At 42.3% G+C, this 21,807-nt stretch overlaps 1 protein-coding gene and 1 pseudogene across 1 annotated transcript; one reads left to right on the top strand and one right to left on the bottom strand.

The window, feature by feature from the left end:
- Nucleotides 1-1,307: 1,307 nt before the first annotated feature.
- On the bottom strand, nucleotides 1,308-9,239 carry SLC10A4 (solute carrier family 10 member 4). The gene is made up of 3 exons (XM_061583132.1): nucleotides 8,523-9,239; nucleotides 6,247-6,457; nucleotides 1,308-2,234 (listed from the first exon to the last, which is right to left on the bottom strand). Exons 1-3 carry the CDS (start codon nucleotides 8,999-9,001, stop codon nucleotides 1,713-1,715), a joined length of 1,212 nt encoding a protein of 403 aa, XP_061439116.1. The 5' UTR covers nucleotides 9,002-9,239; the 3' UTR covers nucleotides 1,308-1,712.
- Nucleotides 9,240-10,619: 1,380 nt separating this feature from the next.
- Nucleotides 10,620-17,358, top strand: LOC133364296 (coiled-coil domain-containing protein 85B-like; annotated as a pseudogene).
- The last annotated feature ends 4,449 nt before the right edge of the window (nucleotides 17,359-21,807 follow it).

The following is a 21,807-nucleotide window of genomic DNA, read 5'->3' as shown; positions in this document are numbered from 1 at the left end:
GACTCTAGAATAGTCCCATAAACTTTGATATTATTGCACTTCAGACCTCAGTAATATTTAGCAATATTAGCAGAGGTCTAGAAATATGTTTCCTTTTAGTCCAATCCTAAACATATTTACCTGAGTAAATCCCAATTATTTCTGTGGAACTTAATTTCTGATAAATAGGCTTGGGATCACATCCTTGGTGAACAAGAAATCCTAGGTTTGATTCCCAAGCAAGCCCATGACCCGCAGAAATAGGATGCCACACACAATTAGCATATAGTATGCAAATAGCATATAGTATGCAAATTATAGTATGCAAACAGAACAATTTTCAGTTCCTGGCTTCTCCAGTTAAAGGGCTGGGAAATACCCTTACCAGTAGGGTTGCCAGTTTCAGGGCCTGAGACTGATCCTGTATGTTTAGGAGAAGAGAAAGTCAGCCAAGTGCAGGTGTTTTTGCAACACTGTAATGAGGAAAAACCACAAGGTGGAATTCTCCCTTCCCCCTGCACAACTTTTAAAGACACAGAAGACCTCTTGGTTGCCAGGCCCGGCCTCCAAGAGGTCTTCTGTATCTTTAAAAGTTGTGCAGGGGGAAGAGAGAATTTCACCTTGTGGTTTTTCCCATTACAGTGTTGCAAGAATACCTGCACTTGGCTGACTTTCTCTTCTCCTAAAGATACAGGATCAGGATCAGGCCCTGAACCTGGCAACCCTACTTACCTGATATCTTGGAGAATTGTTGCCAGTTAGAGTAGATCTGGACCACTGGTCCAGCTCCTTTGCTAAAACAGATTTGCCACATCTGCCATAAAGAGTTACTAATACCAAGGAGCTTTTTGTTTTTAAAAATGACCCTGCCCCGTTGGGGGTGTAGTCATCCAGGGTCCCATCTTAGACCCTTTTCATTTTTGGGAGCAGAGTCTCAGCAAGGTCCCAATGTCTCCAGCATCCTGTGAGCCAATCAGCGTGAACAGGGAGTATATTTTTTGTTGTTGTTGTGGGAGAAGGCATTAAGAAAGATCTCATTCTCAACCCCACAGCAAAAAAGGGGGGAGGAGGCATGATTGTGACCCTGCACTTCTGAATTTACCACTATACTACTGCACCCAATTTGAAGAGTACTTCTCAGACCACCACTGAGTGTCATAACAATCAGAAGGGAGTGAGTTCTCCTTCCTCTTCCCTCCGTGAAAGGAGTGACAGGTCTGATTTCAACTAGATGAAGCAGACAGTTTCTCATATGTCCTCTTAATCAATGGCTTGGTATCTTTACCAGAAATTTAATCAGTGGTAAATACACAGCATGAGTTCAACCTTTTCACATACATAGAAGCTGAATAATATGCAAGATACACAGCTTTGTTTTTTAAAAAACAGCAAATGTTGGTGACATTCAGTTACACTAGACAAATACTACCAGCATTTCCCCCTTGTTCTTTTCTTTCCTCCCTCTCACTCTAATCTTTAAAATTACCTTATACACCCGCTCTTTCAACATGCAGCCTTTTTCCTTGCTTCCATTTCTTTGTTCTATGTTTATTGTAATGGCTCATATTGATTCTTTGCAATATTTTGGGAGGTTGTCAGAGATGAGAAAAATATTGGCCTGGTTACAAACCATGCTGCTTCCTGTCATCATCCCCACCCCCACCCACCCCCACTTTGCTACAGTTTGCTACACTAGTCTAAAACAGGATTTCCCATTCAGGTCTTCCCTTCCTCTAGAGGGCAGTCTGTGTGGGTTCCATGAGCACTGAGGCATGGCCTTCAGCAGTCACTGTGCCATAAGAAGTATCTGGCACTTCCTCTTCCTTGAGTTTTTTGTAGGAAATTTCTGTATCTTCTTCTTCTTCCCCTCCTAGAGGCTCTTGTTTGTAGAAATCCTTGCCATACATTTTATAGGCCAATACAAACAGACCAGCTTCTGCAGCCTGGAAGAGGGCGTAGAGCAGGGGAAACATGTACATGCTCCCTATGAGCTCTGGAGGGAAAGTCAACTTGAGTATAGCGGTACAGAGCTGTACATTCTGGCAGCCGGTCTCCAATGACACTGTCCTCTTGCAGTGAGGTGGCAAGTGAAATAATGTAGCTATGCCATAACCACAGCCATAGCCCGCTAAGGGCATCAGCACAGCTACCACATAGACAGTAGCAGGGATAGTAGCCAACAGTTCAGGACCCAGCATAGTACCGGTGAGAATGAAAAGGATCACCAAGGTCATCAGGAGAGACCATAAGGAAACCTAGCAATGAAAGAAGTGGATGAGAAAGAATGGGATTTTGAAGTACTGCTACTCTTAATTATATCAATTATATTATTATTATTATTATTATTATAGATTGTTATTATATCCATAAGCAAACAGGTTATTTAAAAATATTTTAAGCATCAAGAAAGGGTGGGGGGAGATCCATGAAAAAGACACATACAATTGTTCCATTTGCCAAAGCATATTAATGCATCATGGTGATGTTATTTCAACAAAGGGCATGTACTTCAATGCATTATTATTGATTATGATTTATGTATATACTGCTTTTTGGCCCACAGTCCCCAAACAGTGAGCAGCATGTTAAAACAAAGGGAGGTACTCAACTGAGTCCAACTCATAGTAGACCTGTTGAAATTAATGAACGTAAGTTAGTCATGTCTATTAATTTCAATGGGTCTACTCTGAGTAGAGCTAGCATGGAATGCCACCCAAACTACACAGTAGAATTCAGTGAAATGCCATATATCATTCAGCAAGCAAAGTAATATAAGACAGCAAAATTACAAAGGAGAGCCAAAAGAAAGCCTTCCCTAGGGAGAGAGTTAAAGGGCGCTCTCGCAACCCACACACAGTATAGGGCTAGGAGCCTGAACAGACAATGAGAAATACTTAGCAAAAGCTTGCCTCCCCCCAACTAGAAGAATCAAGGGTGCTCTCACTACCACCCCATTCTAATGTGTTCAGAGGTTCAGGCTGAACAAGTAATCTATGTAATTAACTGCCAAAACATTTTTAAAACAAGAATACAATACTTAACAATATTAGTATTTGCCACAAAAATCCTATCTCATGTTTTCTAGGCAAGGACAGACCCTCCAAAAGTTTAGGATAAGCTTGCCCTTGCCTTTTGCCAACCCAACAGGATGATTAAAGGGGCCTTCAGTAATGATCCATTTATTGATGATAAATGATGATTAAGAATAATTATTGAATATTAATAAGTAGCAGCAGTAGAGTGTTGAAAAACATATGCCAAGAGATGAACCATATACTACTAATGTAATTTCCATTCATATACTTTGCTTCTCCATGGTACTATTCAGTTAGGTTGTCATGGAGGTGTTCATAACCTTAGATTATTCACATGTTGTAAGCCTCCAGTTAACGTGTTTTGTATTGACTGGCTCTTGTAATTATGCTTACCTTAAGTTGCTTTGCTTTTACTTTTGCTTAATTAAAATAGTTGTGCACATAGTATTGTTTGCTTGAGTGGGCTGGGAACAGAAAGCTCCTTACATGCCTCCTCTGAAATTCCCTAATTTGGTTGACTCCAACCCCATCCCCAACACTGAATATAAATCTACAGCATAGTTTCATTTTCTGCACCTCAGTCCCAAGGGGCACCATTTCAGATTTCAGCCAGTCCAGGGTGAGAGAGTTAAGTAGCAGGGGCACATTTCTCAAAAAAGTTTAAAGCATTACTCTTGATTGCATCAATGCATCATAGCACATGCCTCTCATGGCTTCTTAAAGCTATCTGAGAAGGTCTGACCATGTGGGTCCATGGTGTGATTAACACTTTGTTGCAGGATGGTGCAATTCCTGCCACCTTGAAGGAGGTTGTTGTGCAACCACTCCTACCCTTGATCCTCTGGTATGTGATAACTATTGCTTGGTCACTAATACTCCTTTCTTGGGGAAGGTAATTGAGAGGGTTGTAGAGGATCAGTTGCAGTCATTCTGGGAGGAAATGCATTATCTGCAACCATTCCAGCCTGAGTTCAGGCCTGGTTATGGGACTGAATCTGCCTTAGTCACCCTGATGGATGACCTATGTCAGGAGAAGGAAAGGTGGAGAGAAACTCTGCTGCTTCTCCTTGATTGGTCAGTGGCTTTTAATACCATTGACTACAGTATCTTACTTAGACGGTTTTATGTGATGGGAACTTGGGGCTCTGTTCCTGTTTTTGAGATTGGTTTTAGAGAATAGCATTGGATCACTGCTCCACAGCCCCCTGGCACTTGTTCTATGGTGTGCCACAGGGCACTATTGTGTCCTTAATATTATTTATCTATATGAAGCCGCTATTGGGAGCTGTCATTAGGGAATTTGGAGCCAGGTGTCATCAGTATGCTGACAGCTCTGCTTTTCTGTAACATCTAAATTGGGAGAGGCTTTGCAAGCCCTGGATCAGTGCCTGGACTCAGTGATGGACTGGATGAGGGCCAATAAGTTGAGTTTAGATCCTGGTAAGATGGAGGCATTGTGGGTGGGCAGTTTCTGGGTCTACAGATTGAGCCATTACCTGCTCTAAATGGAGTTGCACTCCCTCTGAAGCAATTCATAAGCTGGGGATGGTCTCCTATATCCAGAGTGGTCATTGGAGACACAGGTGTCTTTTATCAGCTTTGATTGATGAGACAGTTACAGCATTCCTGGATTGGAAAACCTTCACACACTAGTCTATGCGTTGGTAGTCTCAAGACTTTATTACTGCAGTATGCTTTACGTGGGGCTACCCTTGGATCTGGTCTGAACGTTTTAGCTGGTGCAGAATATGGCAGGTGATTGCTGACAGGAGTAACTTTCTGACAGCATATAACACCTGTACTGCAGGAACTGCACTGGCTGCCTGTATACTACCAGGCCAGGTTCAAGGTTTGGTACGAGTGTATAACCCTAAACAACTTAGAACCAGGGTACCTCAAAGAATGGTTCACTCCAAACTGGCTGGCTTGATCACTGAGATTGTCAGGGGCTGAGATTTTGGAGGTGCCTTATGTCCCAGAAATTTTGCTATAGAAGAAAGCATTCAGCTCAGGAGCCCCTGCATTATGGAATGCCTTCCCACTGGAGGTGAAGGAGATGCCAACATTGTATTTGGATTTCTGCGTGCGATGAAAAAAAATTTATATCAGCAAACATTTCTGGAATTTTAATTTTATCTGGACACTTTTAATACTCTACTGTTTTACTTATGATAGGTTATTTTATTATGTTGTAAATCACATAGAGATCACCAATGATACATAAATGTTATAAATAAATAAATAAAAATTATATTCAAAATTAAATTGCAAAAAGGAAGTGTGGCCCTCATCTACTACCATTTTCCGCCAAACATATGGTTGGGATATTTTACTACTCCAATCCAAATTCCAATGTATCTTGAGGTAGTAAAGGAAACCAGGTGTGTGGTGTCAGGAGATGTCAGTTTTTGTTTGAAAATCCCATGGTACATTTTTTTACCCCAACATTTTATATTGGGACAAAAAAGCACCCCAGTGGTAAAAATCTCATTTTATGGCACATGGCACTAATTTTTTTTCAGAAAGAAAACTGTAAGTGGTAAGCGGATGAAATTTGGGGAAATTGTTTATAGCTGTACATGTAACAATGTCCCAGAAGGATTATATTGTAGGTCTTCTTCTGTGTAAATTCCATTAATGAAATGTGCTCCCAGGGAGGATTTTATCTCACTGTACTGGATGATGGATCACCTGCTGTGGTTTATACTATTGGCCCATCTACCCCAGCATTGTCTACTTGTGCAATGACTCTGTAAGACCTCAGCTACAGTTCTTTCCCAGCCAACCCTGCTAGAGTCACCCTTTCACTGGGAGTGCCAAGGACCGAGCAGCAAATATTACACTTGGCAAAGAATGCAAAGCCATCCTGTACATTCTGAGCATATGATTTCTTGTTGCCTAAATGGAATAACTTTTAATTTGTTTCTAAATTTTTATTCTTACATTTATATCTTACCTTATCTCCAAGGAACCCAAGGTGGTGAATTGGGTTTTTTCTCCTCCCATTTTTTATCACAGCACCACTGTAAGACAGGGTAGGTTAAGAGGTAGTCACCCTCATGTTATACAGTGAGTTTTGTGACTACGTGGGGATTTGAACCCAGTTCTCCCTGAGCCTAGTCTGACACTCTTAACCACTGTTCTTGCATCAAATTAGATAGACCTATGGCCTGACTCAGTATAAGGCTGCTTCCTATATTCCTATAAAACAGGCATCTGGGACTAGGCTTACCTTCAGCAAGATGTCTGCCACCCTTGTGAATCTGTATCTGATGAAAACCCCAATGCCAATGGGGAGCAGAGTGCTGCATAAGGTCAGGGTGACAGCGCCCAGGGGCAACAGGCGCACTAATGGCGTGTTGATCCAAGCACGGCTGTAGATCCACAGGCAAAGAGGCATCAAGGCCAAAGCAAGCAAAGTGGACGACGCAGTCATTATAATACTGTAGGGAAAGAGAGAGAGCATCAGAGTCCTCAGGGCAAAATATATGTTGGATACTGAAGCTCCCCCCACCTCTCCAGTCACTTTCCATGGACTGATGAGGCATGTTATCACCTCTTGATTTAACATTTGAGATGCAAAAGTCTGTTGCTTTTATATTTTATTCGAATCTTTTCCCTGTAGCCTTTCCAACCTCACCCTGTAGGTGGGACCCTTTTCTCCAGTTGTTAATTTTATACACCCTTTGTGGTTTTTTTGCAGAAGTAGTAGTAGGTAGCTTTGTAAGGAGGGGATCTTTTCCCATTCATTTAATGCACAGTTGTCACCAAGACATGATGTGACATCCTTCATCTCCCCAGAGCAGGCTTTACTTAGATGCATTATCTCTCTTCCCCACACTCCTCTCTCTCTCTCTCTCTCTCTCTCTCTCTCTCTCTCTCTCACACACACACACACACACACACACACACACACACACACACACAGGTTCCTGCAAACAATGTTTTCCAGCTTTGCTGCCTGCAGGGTGTGTCTGACCATCATTGCCTGCGTGCGCGCACACACACACACTGGAGAAAAAGAGGGCTCCACATAGGTCTTTCCTCTTTGTGCCACCTTGCAAGTAAAACTAGACAGTCTCAGAAAAAGTGAAGGGGGAGTGACGCAAGATCTTAGTGACTTGCAAAAAGATGCAATGTGTGGAGGAGGAAGGCTGCCCAGATTGTGGAGGGATGGATGTGATTGTACCCCACCCTACAGCTATCTCCTCCCCCATTAATTCTTAATTTACAGAAAACAGTTGTGGGGGGCTAAAGCCATTATAGAAACTTTTTCTCCAAGCCCAAATGCACAGGTCTGTGGGTGATTCCTGGCAGAGCACCTGTGCCTTTCACAGGTGCATAACAGGCAGGCATTCAACAGGTCTAGCTTTTCTCAGCCTAGAAATGCAGTGATGGCAAAGGCTCTGTTATGAATGAAAGCCAGCTCTCCCCAGTACAGTTGCTCTGCACTTGCTCTCAGACAGTCACCTCTCTAACCCAGCCTGCAGATATCGATGAAAGGGCATTCATAATAACTCATCTAATAAATAAGCTGGGGAGTTAGGGATGCCATCTTTTAATATTTATTTATTGCTTTTTCTTGCAGGACTCCCATGCCTTTTGCAGCTGTATAACTGGCAGATATTCTACAGGTGGATCAGTCTTCTGCTGGGGATGAGAGGGGAGAAGGGTGCTAGGCCTGTTGAATGTCTACCTGTAGGGAACATGACAACCTTATATAGGGCTTTAAAACAGACAATAAGCACTGGTTCCCCAGACACCACCAAAGTCAGGATCGTTCAGACCATGGTATTCCCGATCTCTATGTATGGATATGAAAATCGGACAGTGAAAAAAGTGGATAAGAGAAAAATCAACTCATTTGAAATGTGGTGTTGGAGGAGAGCTTTGCAGATACCATGGACCATGAAAAAGACAAATAATTGGGTGTTAGAACAAATTAAACCACAACTATCACTAGCAGCTAAAATGATGAAACTGAGGTTATCATACTTTGGACACATCATGAGAACACATGATTCCCTAGAAAAGACAATAATGCTGGGAAAAACAGAAGGGAGTAGAAAAAGAGGAAGACCAAATAAGAGATGGATTGATTCCATAAAGGAAGACCTGAACTTACAAGATCTGAACAGGGTGGTTCAGGACATATGATATTGGAGGTCGCTGATTCATAGGGTCGCCATAAGTCGTAATCGACTTGAAGGCACATAACACACAAACACACCCCAGACAGGGGCATCCGCAGTCTTTCCCCACCCTTTGTTCCTTCCTCCCGCAAGAGAAGCGCTTTCCCCGCCTGATCTCGTCTTATTGCCACTTGTGTAGTACCACCACTTTTCCAAGGAGGGTGCTCGTTGTCACTACCCTCTTTGGCGCTTTCCTCTTCGTGCCACCACCCCTCCGCCCCGCCAATTAGACCTGTTGCCTGGCTCCGGCTTGCCTTTCCCAGAGTGACCCACCACAGCCCGCTTTGCCCTCCGTGTCCCGCCCCGCGAGGAATACCTGAGGTTCATGTCCCCGTTGACCAGAAGGGACATGATGTTGGAGAGGTTCCCTCCCGGGCAGCAGCCGCAGAGCAAGACGGCCACGGCGGCCACCTCGTCGAGGGCGAAGACAAGGGCCAGCAAGAAGGCCACGAAGGGCATGAGCCCGAACTGGCAGAGCAGCGCCAGCAGCAAGCCCAGAGGCCGCCTCAGCTGCGCGCCCAGCTGGCTCAGCTCCACCGTGCAGCCCAAGCCCAGCATGGTCACGCACAAAGCCAGTCCCACGAAGACGCTCAGTCCCTGGTTCAGGGGAGTGTTCCAGAACTCCGTCGAGGGGCTTCCGCCTTCCCGGGGCGAGAAGCTGGCGGTGGGCGCCCCAGGCGGAGCCAAGCTGGGGCTCGCGTTCATGCCGTCTGTGGTGCTGGTGGCGGTGATGTTCCCGCGTTCAGGGAAAGGAAAGAGGCCAGCAGTGCCGTTCTCTTCCCAGAAGCTGTCCATGGCCAGAGGCGCTCTGGACGTGCGTCCTCCTCGCTCAGACGCAGAGCTTCAAGTAAGACAGTCAGACGCTGTGGGCTCCCGTTGCCAGCCTCTTGAGCGCTGGAGAAGCCGGGCAAGCCCCCGCCAGACGGGGACAGACAGACAGACAAATGAGGAGGGCAGAGGCGAAGGAGGCTGCCGCTCGCTCGCTCGCTCGCTCAGGGGCTGGGCTGCGGCGACGCCACGTCCCAGCAGGAACCCTTAGACGCTTCTTCAGCACCTCTCTCTTGCCTCCATTCAATGTGCTTCCCTCCCAGCCACCACATCCCTTAGGAAGCCATTGCCCACCAAACTCGCAGCCTTTTGACTCTTTCCCACTGCCGGTGGATTTCTTGCCCTGGATCGTGCGAGTAAGTATCTTGCGACAAATATAGAAAGGACAGGCGCCTTCACAATCTCTTTCCCAGTGAATTTCCAACAAGTTACATTTTATTTTATTTTATTTTCAAAATAAAAACAAAACCCGTTGTTAGCCAAGGATGTGTAAAACCTCCTGACAAATTTTCTCTTATACTTGTAAAACAAATGATGCTTCTCTTGAAAACCTTCAGGTGTTTTGCACCAGTAGGTGCCTCCAAATTCATGTAGGCCAAATTTGGTGACATCTAAGGAAATATTACACCCCTCCCTCCCTGGAAATTTATCATATGGGGCCCAAGCTCCTCTCCCTCTCAAAATTTTTCAGATACCTTCTTTTTTGGTAGTGGTGGTGAGATTTTACAACAAATCTAATTATTTACACAACAATCTAACTATATCTACTCAGATGTAAGTCCTATTGAATTCAATGGGGCTTACTACTGGGTAAGTGAGGTTAAGATTGCACAGTAATTTATTCAAGGGCATCCATGTATAGGTTGTACTTCTCTCACATGGACATTGCATTTTCCCAGTCCTTCAACTACAGTATTTTATCCTGGTGTGTGCAGGGGGACGATGTTAATAATTTCTTCAGACAATGTGACAACAGCCATGAGAAATGTGCTTCAGCTAATATGCAAGCCCCCCTAGTAGCTCTGCAAGAGCACATAGAGATCATTAGAACTGCCCAGTAGATTGTCCACATAATAACCAGTGACCAATTATTTTATTAAGATTATCCTTTAAGGCTGAGCATTTACCTGCTATACCACCTGAGCACAGGAATTCTTGTAAATCTTTAAAAATAAACAAATAATTATGACAAGCAGCAGTACTGCCTCGGTACCCCAACCTGGGAAGAATACATGTTATTTTGGAAATAATATTTTAATATTTGCATATATTTCATTCTTAGCTGTTTGTGCACTGCTTTCCAGTGTTCCCCTAGTACAGAAAAAAGTGTTAAACATGATTATTCCGCAGCCACATTCTCCCTGCCCACATCTATTACAACATATAGCACAATTGTCTCTTTAAATGAGTGTATGGCACTACAGCTCTAAGCATAAAGCACATTAAGAGCTCACAACATAGACATGGATGAATGCTATCTCCTGCACTTGGACTGAAAAATTGAGGAGAGGAGCATAGCTTGATGGTCGGGCACAAGCTTTGCATGTAGACAGGCTCAGGTTCAGTCACTGCTATCTTCAGCTAAATGGATCAGGCAATAGACCTTGGGAAAGACCCTCGATTTGAGATCCTGGAAAACTGCTGCCAGTTAAAGTACACAAGTGTAGGTGAGATTGACAATATCTTACAACTGGTATGAGGCTATTTCCTATATTCCTATCAGTCACCTCTCTGTGGTCAGCCACATGCTTTTCACACAAAAGGTCCCAACCCCTGGCATCTCCAGTTAAGACTAAGACTCTGCCTGAAATCCTTGATTGCTGCTGCGGTTGGTATAGACATACTGAGCTAGATGGATCAATGGTCTGATCATAGAAAGCAGGTTCTTATGGTGGCATGCCCAGAAAAAAAGAAGCAAATGAATCACAAAATGATGTGGGTGGATGTTGCTGGTCTTCATGCTACAAGCACGATCCAATACAGGTTTGTCATGCAATGATCTTCCATATGTCAAGGGCAATAAATGATTATCGTGTTTGCTGGGCTGCTAGAAGGGAGAGGAGAAGATTGCTTTTCCCAGCTAGCGATACAGTGTTGTGTGATTCCTGGGGAAATGACATATTTCCAAAATAGAATTACTACCTGAAGAAAAGTTGTTGGTATTCCATGCAATAAAACAAGTAAAATGTATCTATTGTTTTATATATTTTAGGCCACCTTTCAGAATAGAGTCCTCAGGATGTCTTAAAGAACACCATAAAATCACAGGTTCAAGACATTTTGGTTCCTAATGCTGAAAATCCAAATGGTAGCCTGTGACATACATTATGTTAACATGGGGCTCAACACACTGAGGAGTTTTCCTGGGCAAGGCCCATTAAAATGAATGACAGCCATACAAGATCACTATTGTGGTCTTGCACAGATCAGATGACTCTAGCATTATCGCCATCATCATCTCTCTCTCTCTTTGCTGCCCTTAATAGCATGGCACTCGCATCTGAGGCAGCTTGCTTTACTTGAGAGACTGATTTACTCCTTACATACCCAGTAGGTCACTGCATTCTGCAGGAAAGTCTCCTCAAAGTCCCAAAAATATCAGCAGCCATGCTGCACAACAACTCAAAGCTGGGCTGCCCCTGTTTTGTGAAGTACCATCCTTGCTGAGATATGATGGGCACCCACTATTTGTACTTTCTGGAAATAACTGAAGACATTTTTGTTTTGACAGGCTTTCCTAGTTGGACAGCTTGTTTGTTTTTAAGGTCTCCAGTGTTTATTTGTTTTAAAACCTATTCTTAGTTGTTCTTATTGTATAAATGTAAGTCGCCTTGAGACTTATGGGAAAGATGATTAAATAATAATAATAATAATAATAATAATAATAGGGCAGTCTTTGCCTTTCATCTGATCAAGGAAGATCTGAGGTCTCAGATAATGGACCTTTAAGTATGTATGTACTGTATACAAAAAAGCCCCCTATTCCGAATGTGATTCTTTCTTACTAAACCATATTTAAAGCAATAGAATATAATCTTGAGCTAAATGCATAATAGACAACTGCTTATTTATGTGTAAAACCTATTAAGGATTATGTTTAAATTGGTTTTGGATTAGTCAACTGTAGATGAGAAGAAGGTAAAAGGGCTGTCCTCTCAGTATTTATTCATTTCTCCCATGTTTTTGTTATAACTTTGAGATTCATAGAGTATAAGTCCCCCAACTGCATATTTTCCTCCTCTCCTGTACATGCTGATCCTCACATGGGATCCCCTCCCACCAACTATATTCTTTCTATTATTTCTCTGCTGTATGAAAAATATCTATTAAGTGATACAGTAGCACACAGAGTTAATTTGTAGCCAACACCCAAGGGCCTTTATATAAGACTGCCACTAAGTGGTTTTAATATATTGGCCTTAAATTATCTGTAAAATTACTTATTTAAACATGTCAGCTTTCTAAGCACATTCTGCCTAGTTTAGTTCTTCCTGCTTGTCTTTGCTTGTCACATGTGTAGATAGCAGATAAGGAGACAGAACAGTAATGCAATGGCTGCTGCTTTAAAAGCATAATCAAATTTGGGGATATTGAAGGCTCAGTGTTAGGAATGGAAAGATCTGTCAATTTCTGTTAAAGATCTGTTAAATTCAGTTCTCTACATTCCTGCAGCAATCTGCAATTTAAAAAAAAATCTCATGAAAATTCTCCACCATTTCAGTGCGAATTTCTCCAAATAAACACATTCTTGTAGGCAGTTTTGACAGATACACATTTTTGCAAGCTATTTCTCTTACCATGTCATGCCTTTTTGCATGTTATTTTCATTCATATATTCATTTTATGCACACTGTCCCCTAATATATTCATTTTTGTAAATATTGTTTAGTTGGTGAACTGCATCCCAAAATTCAAATAAATGCGAATTTCAAAGGATGGCTGTGTTTCGGTTCTCATATTGTTTCGGAAAGTGCAGATTTGATAAATTCTGCTTGAAATGCGAACTGAATTGAAATTCTCACCCATCCCTACTCAGTGTATTGGTCTGCCTGTTTGTATAAATTTCAGTTGGTATTGCCATGCAAAACAGAATGTGGTGATGGTAAGATTAGATCGTAGGTGTGAGGAGACATCTTTGGGATTAGATGCTATGGTGTATGAAAAACATGATTCTGTTAGGTCTTTCTGGTGCCTTTGATACCAGTGGTCAAAGGTGTTGGTAGCACATCCTCAGAACATAGCAAGTGGTATTTTGCTGCATGAGATGCTTCCTCGGGTCCACTTCACTTGTGTTGTCTAGGTGTACACTTAAGATGTTTGATGTTTATACCCCAAAAGGTAGCATGTGAATACAAGAAACAGATGTTTACAAGCCTGCATTTCTTATGGGTGCATATTTAAGTGATTCAAGATTGGCTCTGGCTCCCAGCTGAGTGTACATTCAGAGGCACTTGGGTTTGCTGTCACATAATGTGTGAAACAGCCTTTTGATCTAGTGCAGAAGCTGCATTAGCAGCGAATAACTATTTCTGTTTGGTGGTGCACATAGCCATGCTTGATTCCAGACACCAAATCAACCTGTCTGTAAGCCTCCCTATCTTCTTGCAATTGAAACCTAATCATATGTCCTCTGTCCTCAAGGATACAGTGAACGATTGCTTTTTCATTTGCTTCTTGTAATCTTTTAGATATATAAGCATAGTTGACTGATCTCCTGCTTGCAACCACTTAACATTTCTTTCTTAAGGCTAAATATATTCAGTTCCTTCAGTCTTCCCTGAGGGCAAGATATGGGTACAGCCCTTTTTATCTATAATGTAACTTCTGAAATGCAGGCTGGCGTTAGAGATAGACACCTATATTCTGTAGAATTAGGTATTCGTTTAGACTGAATTTTAATGGTGAAAAATATGCATACAGTTAAATTCCTCCTTCCATTCCAGTTCCATTTGTTATTCTCAGTTGAGTTTTGCAGGGGAATTTTTTTTGGGGGGTAGGGGGAAGCAGCTCAGCTATGAGAACACTGTGATGTCCCTGTATATATAATACTGTAAATATGGTAAGTGCAGGTTTATTAGAGTATATGTGGTAAGTAGACTGAGAGGGGGGAATACATGGGTTGGAATGTTGATGAGTGTTGTATGATGATTGGCTGAGCGTTTGAGTGTCTGAAGGTATAAATGAGAGGATGACAGTTGAGAGGGAGTTGGTTGGTTGGTAGGATGGTTTTTGGTTGGTTTTGGAGAGAGTTGTTGGGTGGATTGGATGAGGTGGGTAGTGAGGCAGGATATTGATGACTAAGAAACATAAAGAGTAATGCATCTTATGAAATCACACGCTTGTTGACTATACCTTTAAGTAATCTTGTTATTCCCTGTGTATAAAAATAAATATTTCTTGGTTTACCAAAACACCTGATCCTTGACTGGATTTTCACAGACCAGAAGGGTGGGCAGGGCATATACCAAGGTTGGGAAACAGTATCAATGGTGACAGCGGTGAAGAGATAGTGTAACATCATCAGGTATCCAGAGCAACCCAGGGCTGTAATCTTTATAGGCACAAAGATACAGGGAGGTTGAGGCCTGTAAGTGCACCCAGACACAACGTAGCAATAAGTCAGGAGGAGACGAAGGCACAGTCTCAAGGCAATATTGTTTACATGGCCCGAAACACTGTAAAAAACGTCCTTTGTTATTTTTTCTATAAAGGGGGGCGTTACGTACCTGCAGCAATCCAGGTGTTCCAAGCACAAATTATTCCACAGTTACTTTTTGGTGTGCCATTGTGGATTCATGCTTTTAATTCATCAGTTGAAGCTGTTATTTCTCTTTTCTTACGTCAAATATTGGGGGCATTAAGATGTGATCCGGCGGCAGCTCTGAGATTAGAATGCGGTCTGCCTTCCATTGAATGCCAAGCGTGGCTGATGGCCACAAACTATTGGGCTAGACTATCCTATGAAAAACCTCCGGGATATTTAATATATCTCTGGAGAGATTCATTCAATTCAAATTGGAATATAAAACTTAAGAGCAAACTTTCCTTGATAGGCCTTTCAGTTGAACATTTAGCAACACATACCCCTACTTCAGCTAAAAGTGTAACACGGTCTCGCCTCAAAGACATAGATTTACAAAATGCCGTATGTATGGCTACAAAAACATGCTCTCCCATCCATTTTAATCTAAAATTCGAGCCCTTCATCTATGCCTCTTACCTGGATTTCCTTACGGTCCCAAAATTACGTCTGGCTTTTACTAAGGCCAGATTTAACTCTCTTCAGTCTGCATTACTGACAGGGAGGTATCAAGGAATTCCCTATGAACACCACTTGTGCCCTTGTGGGAAGGGTAACATTGAAACACTTACCCATGTTTTGATTAATTGCCCTATTTATGAGCACATACGATGCAAGTTTCTATCTGCCATAATGGAAAGCAGCCCTTTGCTGGTTCCGGATAATGTGGTTCACTATTTTTTATCAGGAACAAATAGAGCACTTACTCTTAAGGTTGCTAAATTTATATACGCTGCGCAATTGGTACGAACTGAAGTGTTGTCCAGTTAATTTGTATTTATATGTATATCAAATCCCTAACAGACAAAATGCATTGTTTTTTATCCTTTATTGTTTTTACTTTTATTTTATTTGGCTTGTATTATATGCCTGTAACAGGACGGGTCTTTGACCGCAATTAAACATACTACTACTACTATTGTTTACATGGAGTGTCTGGTGGTGCTGCCTAGCAGGGAGATCTTGAGAGATCTTTGCTAGAGCCGGTGAGAGAACCATTAAGATACCAGGACCCTGAGGTGGGACCATGACAAGGCGGTGTCCACAGGTGGGGGTCCTGACAAACACATTAATAAATTTGCAACTATAATAAAATAACATTTGTGATTACTATACCAATCTGAGTACTAAATTCTTAACCAGTGTAGTAAATCAGCACAGATATGTATGCAAATCAAATTGGGAGCTGAGTTAACAGCTGAGTTGTGCAACAGGAAGCCTATAAGCCAAATCTGGTTCAAATGCAGCCAGGCCCACTATTCTGTAAAGCCATTTAGCATGTTTAGCTCTAGTTAGTATGTTTAGTTCTAGTAAATCAGCTGTCCTTAGGAGGGAGGGAGAACTGGCAGAAACAAATAGATTGTGCTGCTTTTTGTGCTGTGTACCTCTTTCTACCAGAATAGTGAGTGCACCACTGGTTAATACCACTGGTTAATAATAGGGTTGCCTTTGCCTTTGTTCAGATCAAGGAAGAGCTCAGGATCTCAGATAATGGAGCTTTAGGTATGTATGTATACAAAAAAGCCCCCAATTCTGAATGTGATTCTTTCTCAGTAAACCTTATTTAAAACAATAGAATATTGTTGTGAGTTTGGGGTTGAAATGGATAATTTCTATGAGTCCCCTTCGAGCCCCCAATTTGGAATCCTGATGAGTTTCTTTTGTTAAGCTAATAGAGTGGCCAGGTTTGTTAATGGGTCTATCAGGTGTCCAGCAACTGGTGACTGGGCCAGGAAGACCCTTTTGTCATTGAAACTCTTCAGGAGAGCTTCCCCCCCTCCTGGGGCCTAGGAGAAGCTTGTGTTTTGAGTGTGTCTGAAAAAGGCTGGAACTGGAAACTGGAAAGAACAAGATGCCGTCAACCGGCAGCTGCAGGAGCACCTCTGAGAGATCCGTGAGCTGAAGGTGGTTAATGGGCGGCGGCAGGTCAACAACCGCGAGCTGCGCGACCTGTGCTGCTTCCCTGACGAGGACCGGCTCAAGGCCAAGCGCCTCACGTACCACTGGCAGCTCTTTGGGCACCACGTGGCGCAGGTGCTGCACGACGAGGTGGCCGCCTGCCTCTGCAAGCTGGCCGGCCTGGAGGGCCTTCAGGAGCGCCTGGCCAAGGACAACCTGGAGCTGAAGGAGCTCTGCCTGGCCCTCGAGGAGGAATGCACCTCCACACAGCCCAACACCAGCCCAGCCACGCCGGCGGCTCCTCAGAGCTTAGCCTGCCCTGTGGGCCCGTGACCTGGGCAATGGCAGCTCCAGCAGCCCAGACCAGCTTCACCCTGCTTGCACCCCGACAACTAAACCCGCGGGGAGGACACCTCGCTTCCTTCGCCCCCGCATGGGAAGATGGGTGCACCCTGCCCTAGCCCGCGGACTCTGTCCTTTGTTCTGTGCTCCTGGCATCAAAGAACCTGGACTGGGCACTATGCTTGCCTCTGTTCCTATTTCTCCCGCCCGGCTGAAGATGTCATGCCCAGGGAAACGCGTACATGTCTCAGTTCCAAAGCAGGGCAGCGGTGCGTGTATGTAATTTATTCTGAGTTTTTTTCCTGGACATTTTTTTTCTTAATAATGTTATTTATTTAGTTTAATTTTTGTAAATTGTATTGGTTTCATTGATGTATTTTTATACTTGTGTTTATTTTTCTTCGTAAGCCGCCTTGAGGGCCTTTGGCCAAAAGGCAGGGTATAATTAAATTTATAATAACAACAACAACAACTGGAGGCAGGGAGAAAGACTGGCTCTCTGCACCTTAGGATGCCTCCTGTAACCCTGATGGGAAAGCTGGATATTGGACTGCTGATGCCTTGAACGCCTCCATCCTAAGCTCAGGTTGGAATGTGTGTAAATAAACAAACCATATTTCATAAAGTCACCACAGACTCTGCTGACCTTCCCAAAGGAAACCAAACCCAGGGCGAGTGCAGAGACCCCTGGAGATCTCACTGCTCAGAGATTGGGGTGGCACGCAACAATATAATCTTGAGCTAAATGCCTAAGATACAACTGCTTATTTATGCTTAAAACCTATTAAAAATTATGATTAAATTGGATTTGGATTAATCAACTGTGGTTTCGAAGGAGGTAAGAGGGGCTGTCCTCTCACTATTTATTCATTTCTCCCCATGTTTGCCATTTAGCATGTTTAGCTGTAGTTAGTATTTTTAGTTCTAATAAATCAGCTGTCCTTAGAGGAAGGGAGAACTGGCAGAAACAAAAAAGTTGTGCTGCTATTTGTGCAGTATACTTTTTTCTACCAGAACAGTGACTGTACCACTGGTTCTTTCACTATAGACTAAGCATGGCCCTCTCTAAAAGGAGTAAATCAAACGGAAAAGAACATGAAATGCCATTTTGCCCTCCTAGATTTAATAAGACAAGGGCAAGGGTTGATCAATCAGGGAATAGGGCACATCTCTCTAAGCTAAGTCCTTAGTCTGTCCATCACCAGGTAACAATATAACTGAAATTTATTCAAGTAACCTAGGTAAGACAAAGTCCTGGACACTTTTATCCCAGACTCTGTGACAAAAGAAGCATCTGTCAGATTGGATGTGAGCAACTTTATCTGCAAAGTGTTTAGCATTAGGTTTGGAAGGGCTCTCCAAACTATACAAAAATGTTGGATGGCACTGAGCAGATGTTGTGGTAACAGATAAGAGGTCTTTGCTGCTCCTATCACCACCACATAGTATGTTCTAAGCAGTGTTTGATTGTATTCTGCACTAGAATTTTTGCAGGAAAACTTTGCAAACTCTACCTTGTGTTGAAATATGAGGATCCAACTTGTGAATCATCCCTCTTTCTGTCACTCCTTAAAAAGGATGTCACAGTCATCTTATTTATTTATTTATAGTTATAAGTATATATAAATATACTAAGTGCTGTGCAAAAATAAACTGTATAGGATAGGCTCATAATTTGAAAAAATTGAGATAAAAGGAGAAGGGTCTTGGAGGGGGAAGGAGGAAACTGGGACTGGGAGAGTTAAAGAAGCAAAAAGAGCTAAAAGTAAAAGCTATATGAAAAAAGAAAGTATTATTTTAAAAAATAACTTCTTAAAGTGAGACCAGCGAAGTATCTAAAGGGAGACAGTTCCACACATAAGGGTAAAATAAACAGGGAACAAGACCACTAAGAGCCTCAAAGGGTAAGATAATTATAGGAAACCAGTGAAAGGATACAAAGAGAGGCATACACATGATTAAAGCACAACAAAAGCAAAAGAAACAAAAAGAGTTGAGAACAAACATGAATGGCTTAGTAATAATATAATGTGCCATTTTATCAACACAAGATAGAATGAGAATCTGAATATATATATTAGTGCAATAAATAAATAAAAAGGATTAATTTTAAAAATATTACAGAGAAAGAACCAACAAGTCTTAACTAGAGTAATAATGAAAGTTGAGGAAAAAATGATCAAAGAAAATATCCATGAAAAGCGAAGAATTATGTCAATTGAAGGGGAGGGAGGAACTTTTTGTCCTTTCTTTAACTTAAACTTAACTTTAAGTTTTAGGGGAAACTCACTATATTTTGTCTTCTGTATAAGAACAGAGGAAGAGAAAAATGGAAGAATAAGATAGACCTGGATATCGTCAGTGAATTGTTGATATTGCAGCTTCTCTCCCACAAAATAAAATAAACATGAAATCAGATTGGCAAAATAAAGTGTATAAAGAGTAACGAGAAGGGAGCAGAGAATGGGCCTTGAGGGAACCGAACCAAAAGAAGAAACTGAGAAGAGAAAGAGCTATTGACAGGGCTTTAAAATAATTATTTTTTAATCAAGAGAGCACATTATCACCAAGTCCCAACGAATGAAGAGAACTAAGAGGAGAGTGATCAACTGTATCAAAAGCTGATGAAAGAACAAGGAGAAAAAGGACAAAAGCCCTTATGACTTTGTGTATGGAAAGTTACTAGAGATTTTACGTAAAACCATGTCGGTTAAAATGTTGAGGTCAAAAACCCAGTCTGAAAAGAGTTGAAAAGGAAGTTATAAGCCTCAGGTAGTTTGGGAATGAAAGAAAGACAGGAAATAGCGAGTTCAAGAGGAGAAGAGAATCCATTAATATTATTTTAAGAACTAGGGAATCGATAGCATATTACAGCAAGAAGGGGCAACACTAGAAGAGACAAACTGAAAACCTGAACAAGAGGAAAGAACAGAAGGAGCAGTGCAAAATAGTTAAAGGGAATGCATCAAAAATACATGACTAGTTCTTTAAGAAAAGAGAGAGAGGCTACATCACAGGCAGAAACTGGAGAAAGCAAAAGGATATGACAGGATGGTAGAAAAAGTAACCGGAAGAAGAGCAAGGTAACCAAGAAAGAAATTTTATCAGAGCTTGGAAGATTACTTTTAACAAGGAATAAATTACCATTACTGTTACATGGCCCAAAAAGGAATAAATTACCATTACAATTACAATTGTTCCAAAACGAATTGATTACTTTACCGTTACTCAAAAGTAATCACTACAATTACAGTTAAGTTACTTTAAAAAAAACCTAGAGTGCCTACAAGATACTGGCCTTGGCTCCTGCATACCTAAGCAGCCTAAAACAACATTAAACATAAACACACACAAACACAGAGGTAGTAGAACCATTCTTTTTATCCAGAAGATAGCAGTTGTGGTCTCTCCACTGATAAGGGAGGGAGGGAGGGAGGCAGACACCACCACTCAGATCTTTGTGTGTCAAATAGGGTTGCCAAGAGAAGATGGAAAATAAATAAGTTGAAATTGGCAAAAAAGGATAGGGGAAACATGCCACCCCCCAGCAACCCATTAGGGAATTTCATCAGCAAAGAATGACCTGTCCTACTTTTCTCTCTTCTTGCTACCATCCATTTACGTGTGCAGGTGTCCCACTGTCTTGCTGTGGTCTACTCAGGGGGAGGGCAGCAGTTAGCTGAGTTCTAAGAATGGTATTTAACACTAGTCCTACTAAGAGTAGACTACTGACATAATGGACACGACTAACTTAGGTCCATTTATTTCAATGGGTCTACTCTGAGTAGGACTTAGTTGACTACAACCCTAAGTGTTTTACATGGTAACTTCAGTGCATCACCCCTCATGATTTCCTAGGCCCTTTAAACCAGTAACATATTGCCTAAGTGGTCTAAGTAGCATGGCCGCGAGGAGGGGCAAACAGCCCTTGAGTGTGTTCAGAAATCAGTGCAGCCCAGAAATCCAATTAAGCAACTTGTTTAAAATGAGCATTTAAAAAAGGGGGAGAGACAGTGAGTATACACCATCAAAATGGAAATAAATCACTAAATTAGAACTGGCCTTATACTAGTTTAAGCAACATAGCAGAAAATTATTCTATGGTCACCCTCTGATGCTAGTAGCTGTTGTTGGCAACATTCCTTTTGTAAGGGCTCTTGACTCAGGTGAGCTCTGACTGACAGGTAGCTCTGAGCAGCCAATCACAGGAGTTGCACATAGCCTGGAAAGTGGGCATCAGGAGTGTAGTCATCTGTGGTTTTGGGGGCTCTTAGGCCCTCTACTTTTTTGGGAGCAGGGTCCCAATGACTCCAGCTTCCTATGAACATGAAAGGAGAATGTGTTAGCCACCAAGAAGGGTCTTCTAATATGCTTCTTTGTCCTTTCCTGCTAATTGGAGCCAATCAGAGTGAAAAGAAGTGAGTGAGCCACAGAGAAGACTCTTCTCAGTAGCTAACATTCTCCCCTTTCATAGATATTGGCTCCTAGGGGCATTTGTTGTTGTGGGAGAAGGCATTAACAAGGATCTCATTCTCAACCCAGCAGAGAGAGAGAAAGAGAGATTGGTGTGTGTGGCTGTGGCTATCATGAAGAGATCCTGCACTTCTGAGATTGCCAATACACTACAAGTGGGCATAACAGATTTTGAGGGCAAATGGAGGAAGTTGTCAGGGTATCAATGGTAAGGGGGCAGGGTACTGCCAGGGTAGACAGCAATCTTTCCTCAGCTTGG

This window comes from Rhineura floridana, chromosome 9, assembly GCF_030035675.1.
Source record: "Rhineura floridana isolate rRhiFlo1 chromosome 9, rRhiFlo1.hap2, whole genome shotgun sequence".
In the NCBI taxonomy this organism is placed as follows: Eukaryota; Metazoa; Chordata; class Lepidosauria; order Squamata; family Rhineuridae; genus Rhineura; species Rhineura floridana.
The sequence above is the reverse complement of the archived record's forward strand: the minus strand, read 5'-3'. Positions and strand labels throughout refer to the sequence as shown.